General features: G+C 43.5%; 1 protein-coding gene across 3 annotated transcripts in view; it reads left to right on the forward strand.

The window, feature by feature from the left end:
• FBXO42 (F-box protein 42) overlaps window positions 1-15,196 on the forward strand; it is a 129,149-nt gene extending 113,953 nt beyond the window's left edge. For all 3 annotated transcript variants that reach the window (XM_011939876.1, XM_011939877.1, XM_011939878.1), the window contains 6 exons: window positions 5,019-5,172; window positions 5,946-6,056; window positions 8,018-8,114; window positions 8,597-8,653; window positions 9,652-9,768; window positions 10,286-15,196. In XM_011939876.1, coding sequence (XP_011795266.1) covers window positions 5,019-5,172; window positions 5,946-6,056; window positions 8,018-8,114; window positions 8,597-8,653; window positions 9,652-9,768; window positions 10,286-11,398 — 1,649 coding nt within the window. In that variant the 3' untranslated portion in view covers window positions 11,399-15,196. The remainder of the gene's footprint in view (window positions 1-5,018; window positions 5,173-5,945; window positions 6,057-8,017; window positions 8,115-8,596; window positions 8,654-9,651; window positions 9,769-10,285) is intronic.
• Window positions 15,197-15,711: the final 515 nt, after the last annotated feature.

Genomic DNA, 15,711 nt, shown 5'->3' on the forward strand with positions numbered 1-15,711 from the left:
GAGGCTGAGGCAGGAGAATTGCTTGAACCTGGGAGGCGGAGCTTGCAGTAAGCTGAGATCGCACCACTGCACTCCAGCCTGGGCGACAGCAGAGTGAGATTCCGTCTCAAAAAAAAAAAACAAAAAAAACCCTGATACACCTGTATCCTTGACTTCTGGTTGCTGACCTCACTGTATAAAAGCTGTATGTTGATCTCTGGCCCCTCATTTGTTCTTGTATAGTAAGTTTTTTTCCAGTTCATCCACAAATTGAGGTGGGGGGGTATACAATTGATTTAATTTTCCCCTACTTAGTTGAGATAATTAAGATGCTGAAATTGAGGTATTTAACTAAGGTGCTGCTACACTTTGTGACATAAAACAGGCCGTGGAGATAAATTCTAGATGGAGGAGTTCTCCCTCTTCGTGGGATAAAAAGTAGAGGGAAAAATTTTGCCTTTCTAAAAGGTCAAGATATCTGAGGCGTCGTTTTGGAAAGCCTTTATGTAAGATAATCCTAGAGGATCTCTTATATTGATTTATCATTATCACTGGCTTCAGCTTACCTTTCCCTGGAGCATTCAAAGAATAAGTAAATGGTCCTATATTAGAGATGGAGTATGTTCCAGAGCGTTGTAGAGAAAAAGAGGTTCTAGGAATAGCCTTCTGTTGAATTTATTTCTCTCTGACTAGGTTTTTGGCTTTACCGGATTAAGATTTAAGAAAGAATTTCTTCAGCTTTGAAACACTAGACCTTTTAAGGCATCAGACTTGTTTGTGGCAACTATTCAGAAAGAATGTATCTGTATGCATGAAGTGCAGCATGATATATTCTGACTTTAAAGCTCATTCTTTTAAAAGAATAGCTGGGTGAGGTGGCTCATGCCTGTAATTCCAGCACTTTGCGAGGTGGCAGCAGTGGGAGAATTACTTGAGATTAAGACCAGTCTGGGCAACATGGAGAGACCCCCATCTCTACAAAAAAAAAAAATTAGCTGGACATGGTGGCCTGTGACTGTAGTCTTAGCTGCTTATGAGGCTGAGGTGGAAGGATCCCTTGCATCCAGGAAGTCAGAGGTGCAGAGCCATGATCAGTCACACCACTGTACTCCAGCCTGGGCGCCAGAGTGAGACATCATCTCAAAAAAAATAAAATTAAAAATTAAAATCTGGAATAAATGGATTAGAATCCTGGCTCTTCACTTATTGTTTCTATGACCTTGGGCAAGTTATTTAAAGAGTTGTGTCCTCAGGTTTCTTATCTGTAAAACAGGAATAAAACTAGGAGTTTTAGAAGGATTAAATTAATTATTACATGCAAAGCACATAAAAAGCTGCGTAGTAATTGGGCCAGGCGCGCTGGCTCACAACTGTCATCCTAGCACTTTGGAAGGCCGAGGCTGGTGGATTGCCTGAACTCAGGAGTTTGAGACCAGCCTGGGCAACACGGTGAAACCCCGTTTCTACTAAAATACAAAAAATTAGCTGGGCGTGGCAGCGTGTGTCTGTAATCCCAGCTACTTGGGAGGCTGAGACGGGAGAATCGTTTGAACCTGGGAGGCAGAGGTTGCAGTGAGCTGAGATCGTGCCATTGCACTCCAGCCTGGGTGACAGAGCAACATTCTGTCTCAAAAAAAATCTGCATAGTACATAATAGATGTAGATGCTCCATAAATATTAGTCATTACCATCAGTAGCAGTAGTAAGAGTTATAATAACAATAATTGTCATTTCTCTTGGAGTTAAGTTATTCATCTATCCCTACTACTTTCCCATACTCCCCAAACATAGGCACGCTGTTGACAAAGTTAAAACCTTCTTCTAAAACAGTGCTGTTCGATAGAACTTTCTGCAGTGATAGAAATGTCCTACATCTGTGCTCTTCAGTTTGATAACCATGGGCAACATGTGGCCAATGGTGACTTTGTTGGGCAGTACAGATCTAAAATGTAGTCTTTCCTCTAGTTTCATTATATATGCTATGTTTTATGAATACTTTTTAAAATTCTGTGAATATGTCTCCCCTTTAAATATATATATGTATATGTGTGTGTGTGTGTGTGTATATATATATATATATATATATATTTGAGACAGAGTTTTGCTCTTTCACCCAGGCTGGAGTGCAGTGGTGCAATCTCAGCTCACTGCAACCTCCGCCTCCTAGTTTCAAGCAATTCTCATGCCTCAGCCTCCTGAGTAGCTGGAATTACAGGCGTGGGCTACCACGCCTGGCTAACTTTTTGTATTTTTAGTAGAGACAGGATCTCACCATGTTGACCAGTCTGGTCTCAAACTTCTGACCTTAAGCCTTGCCCTCCCCAAGTGCTGGGATTACAGGTGTGACCCACTGCGCCTGGCAAGAGGTATATGTTCTTATACTGCATTTATAATTTCTTTAAGCTCAATATCTCAAATCCAAATCCACATTCTAGCCTAGAAAGTTTACATTACTACTTTGCTGAAGCCTGTGATGTGTTTATTTGTTTATTCTTTTTCCTAACTGTTTCATAATACTGATGATTTCCAAGTTAGAGGCAAGAACTTGGAAACTTTGTCTGGTATTTCACAAATTAATTTATTTTAGAGCAACAGTTGTGGTTTAACTAGACTATTACATTACTTAGGCTTTCTAACTGGGCTAGGAGATAGATCCCCTTGGGGAGGTAAACGTTTTTGACGAGGAACAATAAGGCTATATGAAGGACAACAGCCTCCTTAGTCACTATTCTTGTGGGATTTGGGGATAGAGAACACCTCAGCACTTCAGATTGATGTGATAACTCTTCCTAGAGAAGTTTTCTGGCTGGGTGAGGTGGGTAATGCCTATAGTCCCAGCACTTTGGGAGGCTGAGGCAGGAGGATTGTTTGAGGCCAGCCTGAGTAACATAGCAAGACCTGATTACTACAAAAAATTTTTAAAATTAGCTGGATATGATATTAGGTGCCTGTAGTCTCACCTACTCAAAAGGCTGAGGCGAGAGGATTGCTTCAGCTTAGGGAAGTCGAGGCTGCAGTGAGCCATGATCGTATTACTGCACTCTAGCCTGGGTAACAAAGCTAGACCCTGTCTCAAAATAAATAATAAATAATTAAAGACTCATTTCTACAGTCAGATCCTGTGATCTGGATTAGTGTCGGTTTTATTTAGGAAAGTATTCAAAATAGCTGACATGGACGGGCACAGTGGCTCACACCTGTATTCCTAACACTTTGAAAGGCCAAGGCAGCAGGATTGCTTGAACCCCCCAGGAGTTCGAGACCAGCCTGGGCAACATGGGGAAGCCCCATCACTACAAAAAAAAATCAGTCGGGCATGGTGGTGCTTGTCTGTATTCTGAGCTATTTGGGAGGTTAAAGCGGGAGGATCCCTTGAGCCCAGGAGGTCGAGGCTGCAGTGAACCATAATTGTGCCACTGCACTCCAGCCTGGGCAACAGCAAGACCCTGTCTCAAAGAAAAGGAAAAAGAAACTAAAAATAGCTGATGCCCAATGGTGTTCTTAGATGCTCACCCCGTACTCTTGAGGACTGGTGCCTTCTCAGTAAATCGTATTGTTCCCCTAAGTGAGATCACAAGAAAGACAGTCCTCTGCTCTGCCTTCTGAACCTTGAGACTTTGTAAGTGACACCATTAAAGCAATCTGAACAGGGCTTTTCAGTGTTCCCATAACATGCTACTGAAAGAGGAAGCAAAGCTCTCCACCTAGATTGGAGCATCTCCACTGCTGTCAGGTCAATGTAGTGTTGGGATTCCTTCTGCTTAAGATCTCCTTGAAAAATGAATCCTGCAGTTTTAACCAAAAAGAAAAAAAAAGATTTTTTAAAAAAAGCATTCTCGGCCAGGTGTGGTGGCTCACGCCTCTAATCCCAGCACTTTGGGAGGCCAAGGCAGGTGGATCACCTGAGGTCAGGAGTTTGAGACCAGCCTAGCCAACATGGTGAAACCCTGGTCTCAACTAAAAATGCAAAAATTAACTGGGCATGATGACAGATGCCTTTAATCCCAGCTACTCGGGAGGCTGAGGCAGGAAAATCACTTGAACCCAGGAGGTAGAGGTTGCAGTGAGCCAAGATCACACCATTGCACTCCAGCCTGGGCGACAAATTGACACTCTGTTTCCAAAGGGAAACACCTGGATACTGGGACAAGTTACTTTGGTCTTGAGCAAACTAAAGGTGACATGTAGAGTGAGGGATGGGGAGAAATAGCAATTGTTATTTCAAAGACAATAGATTTTGAAAAATTATGCCCCTGTAAGACATTTGTTATCTCTCAAGTTTTCCAGCACAAACCAAACTTTGTTTTTTTTCAGAATTTGGTCAGTGTAGCCCAGAGGTCCAGCCTAGATGGTGTTTGGTGTAAGACTCATGGTTTCATTGGAATTCCTTCACACCAAGCCTTGAAAGTTTGCGCCATTTGTGCTAGGCTGAGGCTGTCTGGTTATGTGAAGCCCATAGTTAGGGGCCTAGAGGTCCCTATGTTAACATTTGACTCACAGGACAAATAAGAACTGTGTTCTGCCTCCTTTTTTTACCTGTGTTTTGTAACAAGTTATTTTAATATATAAGTTGCATCCAGGCATCCAGCCTCTATATATACTTCTGCCTGATCCTCTACCTTCTTTCTTTTCTTTGTGACCTCTGTTAAGGGGATGGGAAGGGATGCTCATTTGTTGAGCACTTTCTATGTGCCAGGCATTATGTTAGGTGCTTTGAATATACTATTTAATACTCAAAACAGCCTTATGAGATAGGTACTGTCATCCCTAATTTTAGGTGAGCAAATTATAAACATGAGAGAGGCTAAGTAACTTTCCTCTAATTCAGATTTCTCTGTGTTAATAATAAAAGACATGTGAATTAGTGATGATTTTCTCTCAGACTCTCAAACCCAGTTTTCTTTCCACCTTTCCGCAGCGCTTTGTAGTATTAGTTCCCCTTTTGTTACTCTTCCAGGGAAAGGTGATCTATGGATAGCCTAACTACGGATTTTTGTGAGATCCTGAATGCTAACCGTGGTGTTACTGACTTTCCCTAGGGTCCTATCCTTCCCCCAAAGCTGGAGCAACTCTGGTCGTGTACAAGGACTTGCTAGTGCTGTTTGGTGGCTGGACGCGGCCAAGCCCTTATCCCCTGCACCAGCCAGAGAGATTCTTTGATGAAATACACACTTACTCACCCTCTAAAAATTGGTAAGTCACAAAGATAAACTCTTTAAATCTGGAAAAAAAGACCTTAAATCAGTGGATTCTTTGTTTTTTTGAGTCAAGTGTCCCTTTGAGAATTAGATGGAAAGCTGTGGACTCTTTTCCCAGGAAGGGGAAAAATGTACATACACACAAATTTTACCAACAGTTTCAGAGAGTTTACAGGACTCCCTTAGAACTCTGCATTTAGAACCCTTATTCTAAAGAGAAAAAATAGAAGAGATTTATTCCTCTTTCAAGAAAAATGAATGAGCCAGTTGAAGAACAGCGAGCTCTTCAGCTTTGACTGCTAACACTCCAGGAGTGTTGTAGATCCAGATGATTCTTTAGTCCTAACTGTGTCTCCAAGACTTACTCTGAATTGTTTTTCAAACATACATTTCTTAATGACAGCAACTGCTGTTTCTTGTAATGGAATACTTAGTACATGGCGCTTGTTAGCTGTTACTGATCAGGACCATAGGGAGAGGTAGCAGGTGGCAGGTGGTGCTCTGTCAGCAAACCATGATCTTGTCTCTCGTCATCGTTTTCTCATCTCTCTCTCTCCAGACTATTTACATTCAGAACTTGAAAGTGAAGATAACTTTAAGCAAACTTACAGGAAAGGCATAAATACCTTATGCCATCCTCTACTTATTATCCCAACAAATCTCTGCTGAAGGTGATAGGATTATCATTTTAAATGGAGGCCTGCTTTCTATTTTTACATAAAGCGTGTAGTGCTGACTTCTTGGCTTCCTCCTGTCTTTTTACATTAGGTGGAATTGCATTGTGACAACCCATGGGCCACCTCCCATGGCTGGCCACTCCTCCTGTGTAATAGATGATAAAATGATTGTCTTTGGTGGCTCTTTAGGATCCCGGCAAATGTAAGTACATTTGGTTTGCTCCATATGAGCCTGAAGGTAAATACTCCTGGGAATAACAGGCTTAAAAAGTGAATTAGGGACCAGGTGCCTAATTCACACCTGTAATCCCAGCATTTGGGGAGGCCAAGGTGGGTGGATCACCTGAGGTCAGGAGTTCGTGACCAGCATGGCAAACATGGTGAAGCCCCATCTCTACTAAAAATAAAAAAATTAGCCGGGCGTGGTGGCACACACCTGTAGTCCCAGTTACTTGGAGGCTATGGCAGGAGAATCGCTTGAACCTGGGAAGTGGCGGTTACAGTGAGCCAGGATCGTGCCATTGCCTGGGCAACAGATTGAGACTTTCAAGAAAAAAAAAAGTGAATTAGGGTCAGTATTCCTGAGCATGGCTCTAATTAATCGAATTAGTTATCTCATCCTAGCATTCTATTCTCTGATCCCTTAATCAGAGACCAATAAGTTAAAAAATTTGCTCTGTAAAATCATAGTTACATAGAATCTCATTGACACGTGGTTCTGTTCAGTAGGATCAAATTCATGGAACCTCCACCTTGCCTGCTGTACTGTGCCTACGGAAGGCCAACTTCCGAGAAACGGATTACTTTACTTATTCTACTTTATTACTCAGCTCTTTCACTTTTGGGCTTTAGAGGAGGAGAGGGGGAGATTGACAGGACAACTGGAAATGGCGGGCCCTCCAAATGTGATAGGTTGGTTGAGCCACATGTAAAGGGCATGAAAAGAAAGAAAGAAGGAAAGAAAAGAAAAAAAACAAATGGGATGGGTTGTGGATTGAGTAGGAGCAGGAAACCTGTGTCAGGCGTGACACTTCTTTGATGTCATTCTCCCTACCTCCTATCCTCTCCACTTCTGGCCATACTGGACAGCTCAAGCCATAGTCAGGAGCCAGAACATTCTATCTGTATCACTGTCTGATTCAGCGGTAGCAGAAGTCGTGGTCATTTCCCCTGTGCTCTGAAGTAGAAGTTGATGAGCTGTCAGCAGCAAGACCATCCCACCCCTGTCCTCCCTTAGGACATTTCCATCTTCAGATTTTAAAACAATTATGGAGAGAGATTATAGGAGCTACTCTCCCAGTGAGAGAGTTTAGGATTTCAGATGTTGGAACTATTATTCCTGTATTTTTGTGGGTGAATCCATGACCTTAAGTGACCATAAAAGAGAGACTGCCATCCAGGAGTCTGTCCTCATCATGTTGGTCCTTTGAGGTTTAGAGATGCCAGTTTGTCCTTGATAAAACTGCAGCTTTCATAAGTCATTGTGAAATTACTTTTTGTAGCCAGAATCGATAAAGCTTTTAACTCCTGGACCATGATGAAGCTGCCTTTTGAATCATTTTTTCTCTTCTTTGTGGTTTTTGCTTTTGAAAACTGTAGCTTGACCAGTATCTATTTCCTGCTGTCACCAATTAACTATTTTTTTAATCATCTGCTTTTACTTCAGTTAATAGATGGTTTAAAAAATCATCTCGTCAGGTACTAGTGTCTGGCCGCAGACATAGCTCAGATGAGGCCTTGTGGAAAGAGCAGAGGGAAGGTCTCAGGATGACTGCTAGGGAAAGTAGGGGAAGAAAGATACAGTGTAAGAGCTCAGTAGGAGCATAACACTTTGCTGCACATCTTTATAAAGGTCCCTTCATTTATATCAGCTCCTCAGAGAGTAGTAACAGTCTTTTCATTTTATAGATAAAGCCAGAGTTAGAGAAAATTAAGTGACTTGTTCAGGCTACAGAGCTTGGATTCAGCAACATGGTCTTTCTGGTTCAGAAGCCCCTGAACTCTGAGTAGGCCATCTCTAAAACCTGCTCCAGCCCACACAGTCTGTGAAAGTGAAAATGGTTTAAGTTTGCCAGATGGGCACAGGCATCTGGAACTCCCCAGCCACCATTATGGTCCGTGGGAGCTCCTAACTCCCTTTATCCTTCTGTCCTTAATTCACAGGAGCAATGATGTCTGGGTCCTTGACCTCGAGCAGTGGGCGTGGTCCAAGCCGAACATCTCCGGCCCCAGTCCTCATCCTCGAGGTGGCCAATCTCAGGTGCTCAGGAATTAAAATAACTATTCAGCAAACACTGTAGCATCTTTCAGTTAGGACGGGAGAGGGAGGAGGGAGTCAGGTAAGATGCCAATATGCACTAAGCCAAAGCAAATGTATCATTCTTTTTTACTGGTATTTATTTGTCAACTTCTAATTGGTCATATTATTTATAGTGGTTTTATATTATGCTCCTCCCCAAAGCATTTACTTTGCTGTGTCATTTCTCAAGAGAATCTTGCATTTTATGTGGTTGACATTCATGTTAATATTTGATCAACAAAGAATGTATCCTTTCAGGTGAATTATCAGTAATTTGTTCACAGGGATCAGAATTGACATGTTTTTAGGAGAATGGAGAGGTTATGGTAACTAGAACATTCCCATTTGGGAGCTAGGTAGGCTATTTTCATATACCAGTGAAGCATAGAAAGTCAGAAACCTGTGTCTTTGTAGGTTTATTTTCAATGTCTTCCCCTCCCCAGATTGTCATAGATGATGCAACTATCTTAATCCTCGGAGGGTGTGGCGGTCCCAATGCTGTGAGTATTGCTTCTGTGGCATTCCCATGTGCCTGCTGCTAAGTGTTCAAAACCTGTTTCCCCTGTCTTCTTCTCTAGGAGCATACAAGACTATTTCCATGACATTTTAATGTAAGGAATGCCTTTTGGGTTTAGCCTTTGTATTTTCTGGTCTTTGTTTCTGCTCTTTTTTAGGGTTGAGGGGATCCTTTTAATCATAGATATTTGTCTCTTGAATATTCATATCTATATTCTTCCTATTCCTATTTCCTTTTTAGGCGATAAAGTTTACTGCTATCATTTTTTCAAAGGGGAGAGGGCAGTGGAACAAAAAAGGTTGATAACTGTCAGAGTTCACAGAGAATTTAAGAATGCACATTCAGGGCCGGGCGCGGTGGCTCATGCCTGTAATCCCAGCACTTTGGGAGGCCAAGGCAGGCGGATCACGAGGTCAGTAGATTGAGACCATCCTGGCTAACATGGTGAAACCCTGTCTCTACTAAAAATAAAAAAAATCAGCCGGGTATGGTGGCACGCACCTGTAGTCCCAGCTACTCGGGAGGGCGAGACAGGAGAATCACTTGAACCTGGGAGGCGGAGGTTGCAGTGAGCTGAGATCACGCCACTGCACTCCAGCTTGGGCGAGAGAGCGAGACTCAGTCTCAAAAAAAAAAAAAAAAATGCAGATTCAGAAAGTTGTGGATATGTATTATTTATCCTCTCCTTCAATCCCCAATACATACAATTATGGGCAAGTGTCAAAACCACTTACAGTTGATTCATGGGTCACAAGCACAATTCCATATGCTAAGCCAGTGGTAATATATGAATGAATGAAAGCATAAGTGGATGCATGCACAAGTGAATAATTAACTGAGGATTTTGCTATTCCTTCTGAAGAGCCCACATCCTTTCAAGACCAGACAGGACAGCTTTGAGACTACAACTCTGTGTGTGTGTGTGTGTGTTTTGGAACACATACCACACCTGAGTCTTGTCATTGGTTTTTTCTCTTACAGCTGTTCAAGGATGCTTGGTTGTTGCACATGCATTCTGGTCCTTGGGCCTGGCAGCCACTCAAAGTAGAAAATGAAGAGCATGGGGCCCCAGAACTGTGGTGTCATCCAGCGTGCCGGGTAAGCAGGCAGCTGACAGGCCAGCAGGAGGACAGGTCCTAAATTGGAAAACCACATTACTTTGTCAGGTTTCAAAGAAATTTGTACAAAAATAGAAAACACCTTGGTGTCACAAAAGAAGTGAACATTAGCCATAGCTCCTTTGGCATTTCTCACTAAATGGGAAAACTTACGGGGGCCCCACTCATTTGGTAAGTCCCAACTTTAAGCATCTGTTTGTCTCTGAAACTTTCCCTGGAGTCCTTCTCCTTCTAACAAAAACTAATTGTTCCCTTCTCCCCATTCTCCCCACCCCTTCTGTACACATACCTCTAATGATAGCGTATGTCACACAAAGCAACAGTGGTTCCCATGTTTGGTCCAGCCTAGAGGGCAGACTACATCATTTTCATCTTCATATCTGAGGTACCTACAAAATGTGTGGCACATTACAGATGCTTATGATAAAATGTTTGACAGCTGAATGAACAATCAGAATCATAGAAGAGTCTGTGAGCACTGGTCCTTTGTCTTCCAGGTGGGACAGTGTGTGGTGGTCTTCAGCCAGGCTCCTAGTGGGAGAGCCCCACTCAGCCCCAGTTTGAACTCTCGCCCATCACCTATCAGTGCCACTCCTCCAGCTCTTGTTCCCGAAACCCGAGAGTACCGCTCTCAGTCTCCAGTAAGAAGCATGGATGAAGCTCCTTGTGTTAACGGCCGCTGGGGAACACTGAGACCCAGGGCTCAAAGGCAGACTCCTTCGGGTTCCCGGGAAGGGAGCCTTTCCCCAGCCAGAGGAGACGGCTCTCCTGTCCTCAATGGTGGGAGTTTGTCTCCAGGAACGGCAGCTGTGGGTGGCTCTTCTTTGGACAGTCCTGTACAGGCCATATCTCCAAGTACTCCATCTGCTGCTGAAGGATATGACCTAAAAATGGGACTTTCTTTGGCCCCCCGACGAGGATCACTACCAGATCAGAAAGATCTGAGATTAGGATCTATAGATCTGAATTGGGATCTGAAACCCGCTCCCAGTAGCAATCCCATGGATGGCACGGACAGTAGGACAGTTGGAAGTATGAGACACCCTCCTGAACAGACAAATGGTGTGCATACCCCACCTCACGTGGCCAGTGCCCTTGCAGGGGCCGTCTCCCCAGGTGCCCTGCGTCGGAGTCTGGAAGCCATCAAAGCGATGTCCTCCAAAGGCCCCTCGGCCTCTGCAGCACGAAGTCCCCCTCTTGGGTCTTCTCCAGGCTCTCCTGGGAGCCAGAGTTTGAGCAGTGGAGAAACAGTGCCCATCCCTCGCCCAGGGCCTGCCCAAGGAGATGGACATTCCTTACCTCCCATTGCCCGCCGCTTGGGCCACCACCCTCCACAGTCCCTAAATGTTGGCAAACCCCTATACCAGAGTATGAACTGCAAGCCCATGCAGATGTACGTGCTAGACATTAAAGACACCAAGGAGAAGGGGCGGGTCAAATGGAAAGTATTTAATAGCAGTTCTGTGGTCGGACCTCCTGAAACCAGCCTGCATACTGTGGTACAAGGCAGGGGTGAACTCATCATATTTGGAGGACTCATGGACAAGAAACAGAATGTGAAGTACTATCCAAAAACAAATGCCTTGTACTTTGTACGAGCAAAGAGATAATGTGTTCTAAACCCCTTTCCTTTTCTGTGGCTTTTAATTTGGAATTTTCCAGTGTGTAAGCATTTGGACTGAGAATTGGGAAAACAAAATTACTCCCAGAAGCCAAAACTCTTTAATTCCCAACCGAAGTCACTCCAGGCTGGGATCAAATCTCCATTAAGAAAAAAATTATATATAAGTATATATATATATATATTATATAGCCAACTCTGTTTACAAAAAGGAGAGATCTCCATCCTGGTTCAGATAAAATTGTTGCTGTGTTTTAACAGGGGCTGGGTTGCCTTTTTCTACCTTGCTGGTAACTAGACCAAGAAATTAGAGAACAGACTAACATCAGTAACTTTCCAAAAGAAACTGAAGAGCCCCCTGTAAATCTTTATGTGGCCTTCTTGGAGTTAAAAAAATAAAAGGGCATATATAAGTTGCAAAGGTGTAGGTTTTTAGACTCTCATGCTTCAGGTGCTGTCAGGGTAAAAGTAACTGTTCTTCCCCTTCTCCTCTTAAAACCACAGAGGACTTGTGACAGCTCTGCAGAAATGCCAGTGCCTGGCCCCCTCCTGCCCTTTATGGCTGAGGAAAGTTACCCAACAAAGGATTTTACTCCACATCTGTGTGCCGGGTCATCGTGAAATAATGTTTATGCAGCCGACATCTGTCTGCCTAGTAATGTCCATTGGTCTTTGGAGTGCTCCTTATGTGTCTCAGAAAACATTTTGTGTCTGATTGTGGAAATTTCTGACAATCAATCATACTTGGTTGCAAGTTGCCAAAAAACATATTTATTCTCCTCTTTCTTCCCTTAGAACATGGTACTTGGAAACTGCCTTTTGCATTCACTTACAGGCTGCTTTTTTCTTCTGCTTATTTTTTTTTTTTCATATGTGGATTTTTTTTTTAAAGTCCTAAAACCTGTCTGACTTTCTGTTTCTTTTACAAAGCTCAGGTGCCTACAGAAATCAGAAGCTGCTTAGAAATATTTGTGGAACCCTTTCCCTTGTGTCACTCGGGGGCCAGGAGGGAATTCTAAGATGTCAATATTGTGAGAAATCTTTGAAGCATCAGAAGATACTGTTTTTTCCCTATAGGCTTCTTTTTACTTCCAGAGCACACTGAGCATGCTCATCCCATATTTGTAGGATGTGGAAATTGATTGTGGAAGGGAATTCCTATAACAGTTCTTTTTAGAAATGTTTTTTTCCTTGTTGTGACATATATTCCTCTTCCTGGCTATTGGCAGGTGATGGAGTTGAGAATCATGTACTGGACTCCTTGACGCATGGCTGACCTCAGGAACAGCTCCATCCTTTGCACTTGTCTTGTTCATGTATCACCCAAATAGGGCTTGGGTTTTTACTTTCACTTCATTTCTGAGATTAAGGTGTAACCAAGTAGAGCATTTCTTTGCTTGATACAGAAAGTTACTAGTCTCAACCATGGCCTGGGCATAAGAGATGTCAAAATAAGTTTATTTCAAATAGCACCATTTAAGTAGGGATTTTTGGTGATTTCTCATCAGTGGAAAGAGGATTTTTGTTTTGCCCATAGTATTTAAATTTCAAAACATCACCTTTCCCACCCTGACACCCCCCTTTTTATTATTAGCGTTTCTCAGGCACAAAGCCTGCTGCAACTGGCCCTGGGTCCTGGCTTTCAGCCGGCATCTAGCAGCCTAAGTGTACTGATAAGTGTGTTTTCTCCTGTTATATGCTGAATCCTTTCCCTTAGCCATTAGCTTTTACGATGTGGTCTTGGTAGGAAAGCCACCCTGGTGCCAAGCCTAGCTTGTGGGGAGAGGTATGTGTGTCCAGCAACTGCTCTCTCTGTTCCCTTCAATGAGGAAACAACATGTGTCTACTTAGGTGGCATCCAACTGCTTGGAGCTCCACACTTCCCTTTCCCGACTGGGGCTCTGGTGCTGTTGCCAATCCTTGCTTGGCAAAGACTGTTCGATTATGTGGGGTCCTTATCTACAAGGGAAAGCTGGGCCAGAAGGTTAACAATTCAGGTGTTACCACTATTGCTGTACCTTGTGTTAGGACATTGTGTTTGTGCATGGACTGTGCCTCCGAACTCAGTAGTTCCTATCTAAATATAAAGTATATTAGAAACCTGAAAGTACAGAATCTCAACCTAGTAGTCTTTCCCTTAGTCCTATGGCCTTCCTAAGCCAGCTGTTAACGTGTTGATTCCTTCCACTTCCCCCAAGCAGGCAGGCAACAGAGATGTTGATTGTTTTAGAAAGTAATCTGGTTCCTCTGAACTCCATTGAATTCCAGTTTGACCCACACTACCTGGAACCGGACTGTTTGCTTACAGCTTTTTAAGAAAAATCTGCCTTGTCTGCCCCCATTATGTTGGTCTTGGTAGCTCCTGGGCACTGTGGGCATGTACCGTGGGAAAGTGACTCAGCACAGTGAAAGTGATTGTCTCCTCAGGCCTCCTGAAGCCACCTGTGCAGTAGGACTTCAGGTGTCTCAGCCAAGATGAGCATTTCCACAACGCCGTGGATGCTGCAGTCAGGCCAGATTGAACCATGACTCTGTTTTTCACATGATACCAATTTTGTCTTAAAATTCACTGAGAAAAATGAGACTAAATTTTTTTTAACCCTCAGGAGCACCTGAAGCAAATAGTTATTGAATAGTCGTTTTGTTTCTACTTGAAGCTTTAACCCCTTCCATTCCTGCAAGTGTGCCTTTTGAGAGCTCCCATGGCCTAGTGACTTCACTGGTCACCTTGTCCATCTTATGTAAGAATTTTAGTCTCTCCCTACCCTCTTGGACAGAGCTTCCTGTCCTCTCATTTCACAGGTTATGCAACAGAGGGTTCTGTGTTTTCATTCATATTTCCACCCTTCACTTGGTGGGTAGACTCCACAGCCCCACCCTGCCCCACACTTTGGGAGCACAAATTTGGTGTTGAAACAAACTTGAATTTCATTTTAAGGCAATACTGGGCTTACTCTCCTCCCAGCCGTCTGTGGCTTGATTTGATTTTAATGTTCGAGTTTTACAGCAACAGCTGAAAACCATGAACTATTCTAGGAACTGTGTTGGAACTCTTTAAATTAAAGAAAAGAGGAGGAGGAGGAGGAAGAAAGAAAACCAATTTAAGAAGCCTTGACTTTGGAGGACAGAAAGCCACCAGCCAATGGAGAACAAAGAGATGTTTCCCTTTCCTTTCTTTCACCTTGTCGTTCTGGGTTTCCTTCTGCTTCACTCTTTTCCTTCCCCCTTAAAAGTGGTATTCCTGGTTGGTCTGTCTGTCCTTGTGCTTGTGGTGATCCTGGCATGGTGATGTGCTCTGCTTTGCATTATCCGTGGTCTCTTACCAGCGCACAAGTCAGTGGGGAGGATCTAAATGCCTGGGGGTGAGGAAACTGAACTTCCAGGCCTGCGTCCCATGTAGCCTCTCCATGAACTGCAGAAGGCATGTTCTGCATGGTTACCAGTAAGTGGCTCCCTCTCACCGTGTTCATTGTCAAATGAGAGCAAACTTCAGGTGTTGGCTCCATTGTACACTCTACTTGCTCTGCTCCCCTCCCTCCAGCCAGGGTTCATGTCCGTGCACACCCATGTGCCCTGGCGAAGCTGGTGCTGTGAGTGATGTTTCCCATCCAACTCAGGGATGCCAGGTGGCTTACCCTGAGATAGTCATTTTAGGCACATAACAGTGTAGGAATGAGAAATGGATTTCATTGATATTTAAATCTGTCAATTTCATTTTTTGTTAATGTTTTCCCCTGATGACTTTTTAGCAATTTAACAAATAAAATTAAATGGACAATTGTCTTAACTGTTTTATTAGCAAAAAAAGAAAAAAGAGGTCTGGCCGGGCACAGTGGCTCACGCTTATAATCCCAGCACTTTGGGAGGCCGAGGCAGGTGGATCACAAGGTCAGGAGGTGGCCAGGAGACCAGCCTGGCCAACACAGTGAAACCCCGTCTCTACTAAAAATAGAAAAATTAACCAGGCATGGTGGCAGGCACCTGTAATCCCAGCTACTTGGGAGGCTGAGGCAGGAGAATTGCTGAAACCCAGGAGGCAGAGGTTGCAGTGAGCAAAGTTTGCGCCACTGCACTCCAGCCTGGGCAACACAGTTAGACTCTGTCTAAAAAAAAAAAAAAAAAAGAAAAAGACAGGTTGAGCACACTGGAAGAAAAATTGTCTTGATGGGAAACAATCAAGGTTGGAGATTGAAGGCACAGTAGTTGGAAAGAGATACATTCTCTAGGGGGTTGTGTTTTCAGGGAGAGGTGGAGAGTTGCCACTCCTTGGGGACAATGCCATTTAATAATAAAGCAGCTTCC

Source organism: Colobus angolensis, unplaced genomic scaffold (genome assembly GCF_000951035.1).
Source record: "Colobus angolensis palliatus isolate OR3802 unplaced genomic scaffold, Cang.pa_1.0 Scaffold185, whole genome shotgun sequence".
Taxonomy (NCBI): domain Eukaryota; kingdom Metazoa; phylum Chordata; class Mammalia; order Primates; family Cercopithecidae; genus Colobus; species Colobus angolensis.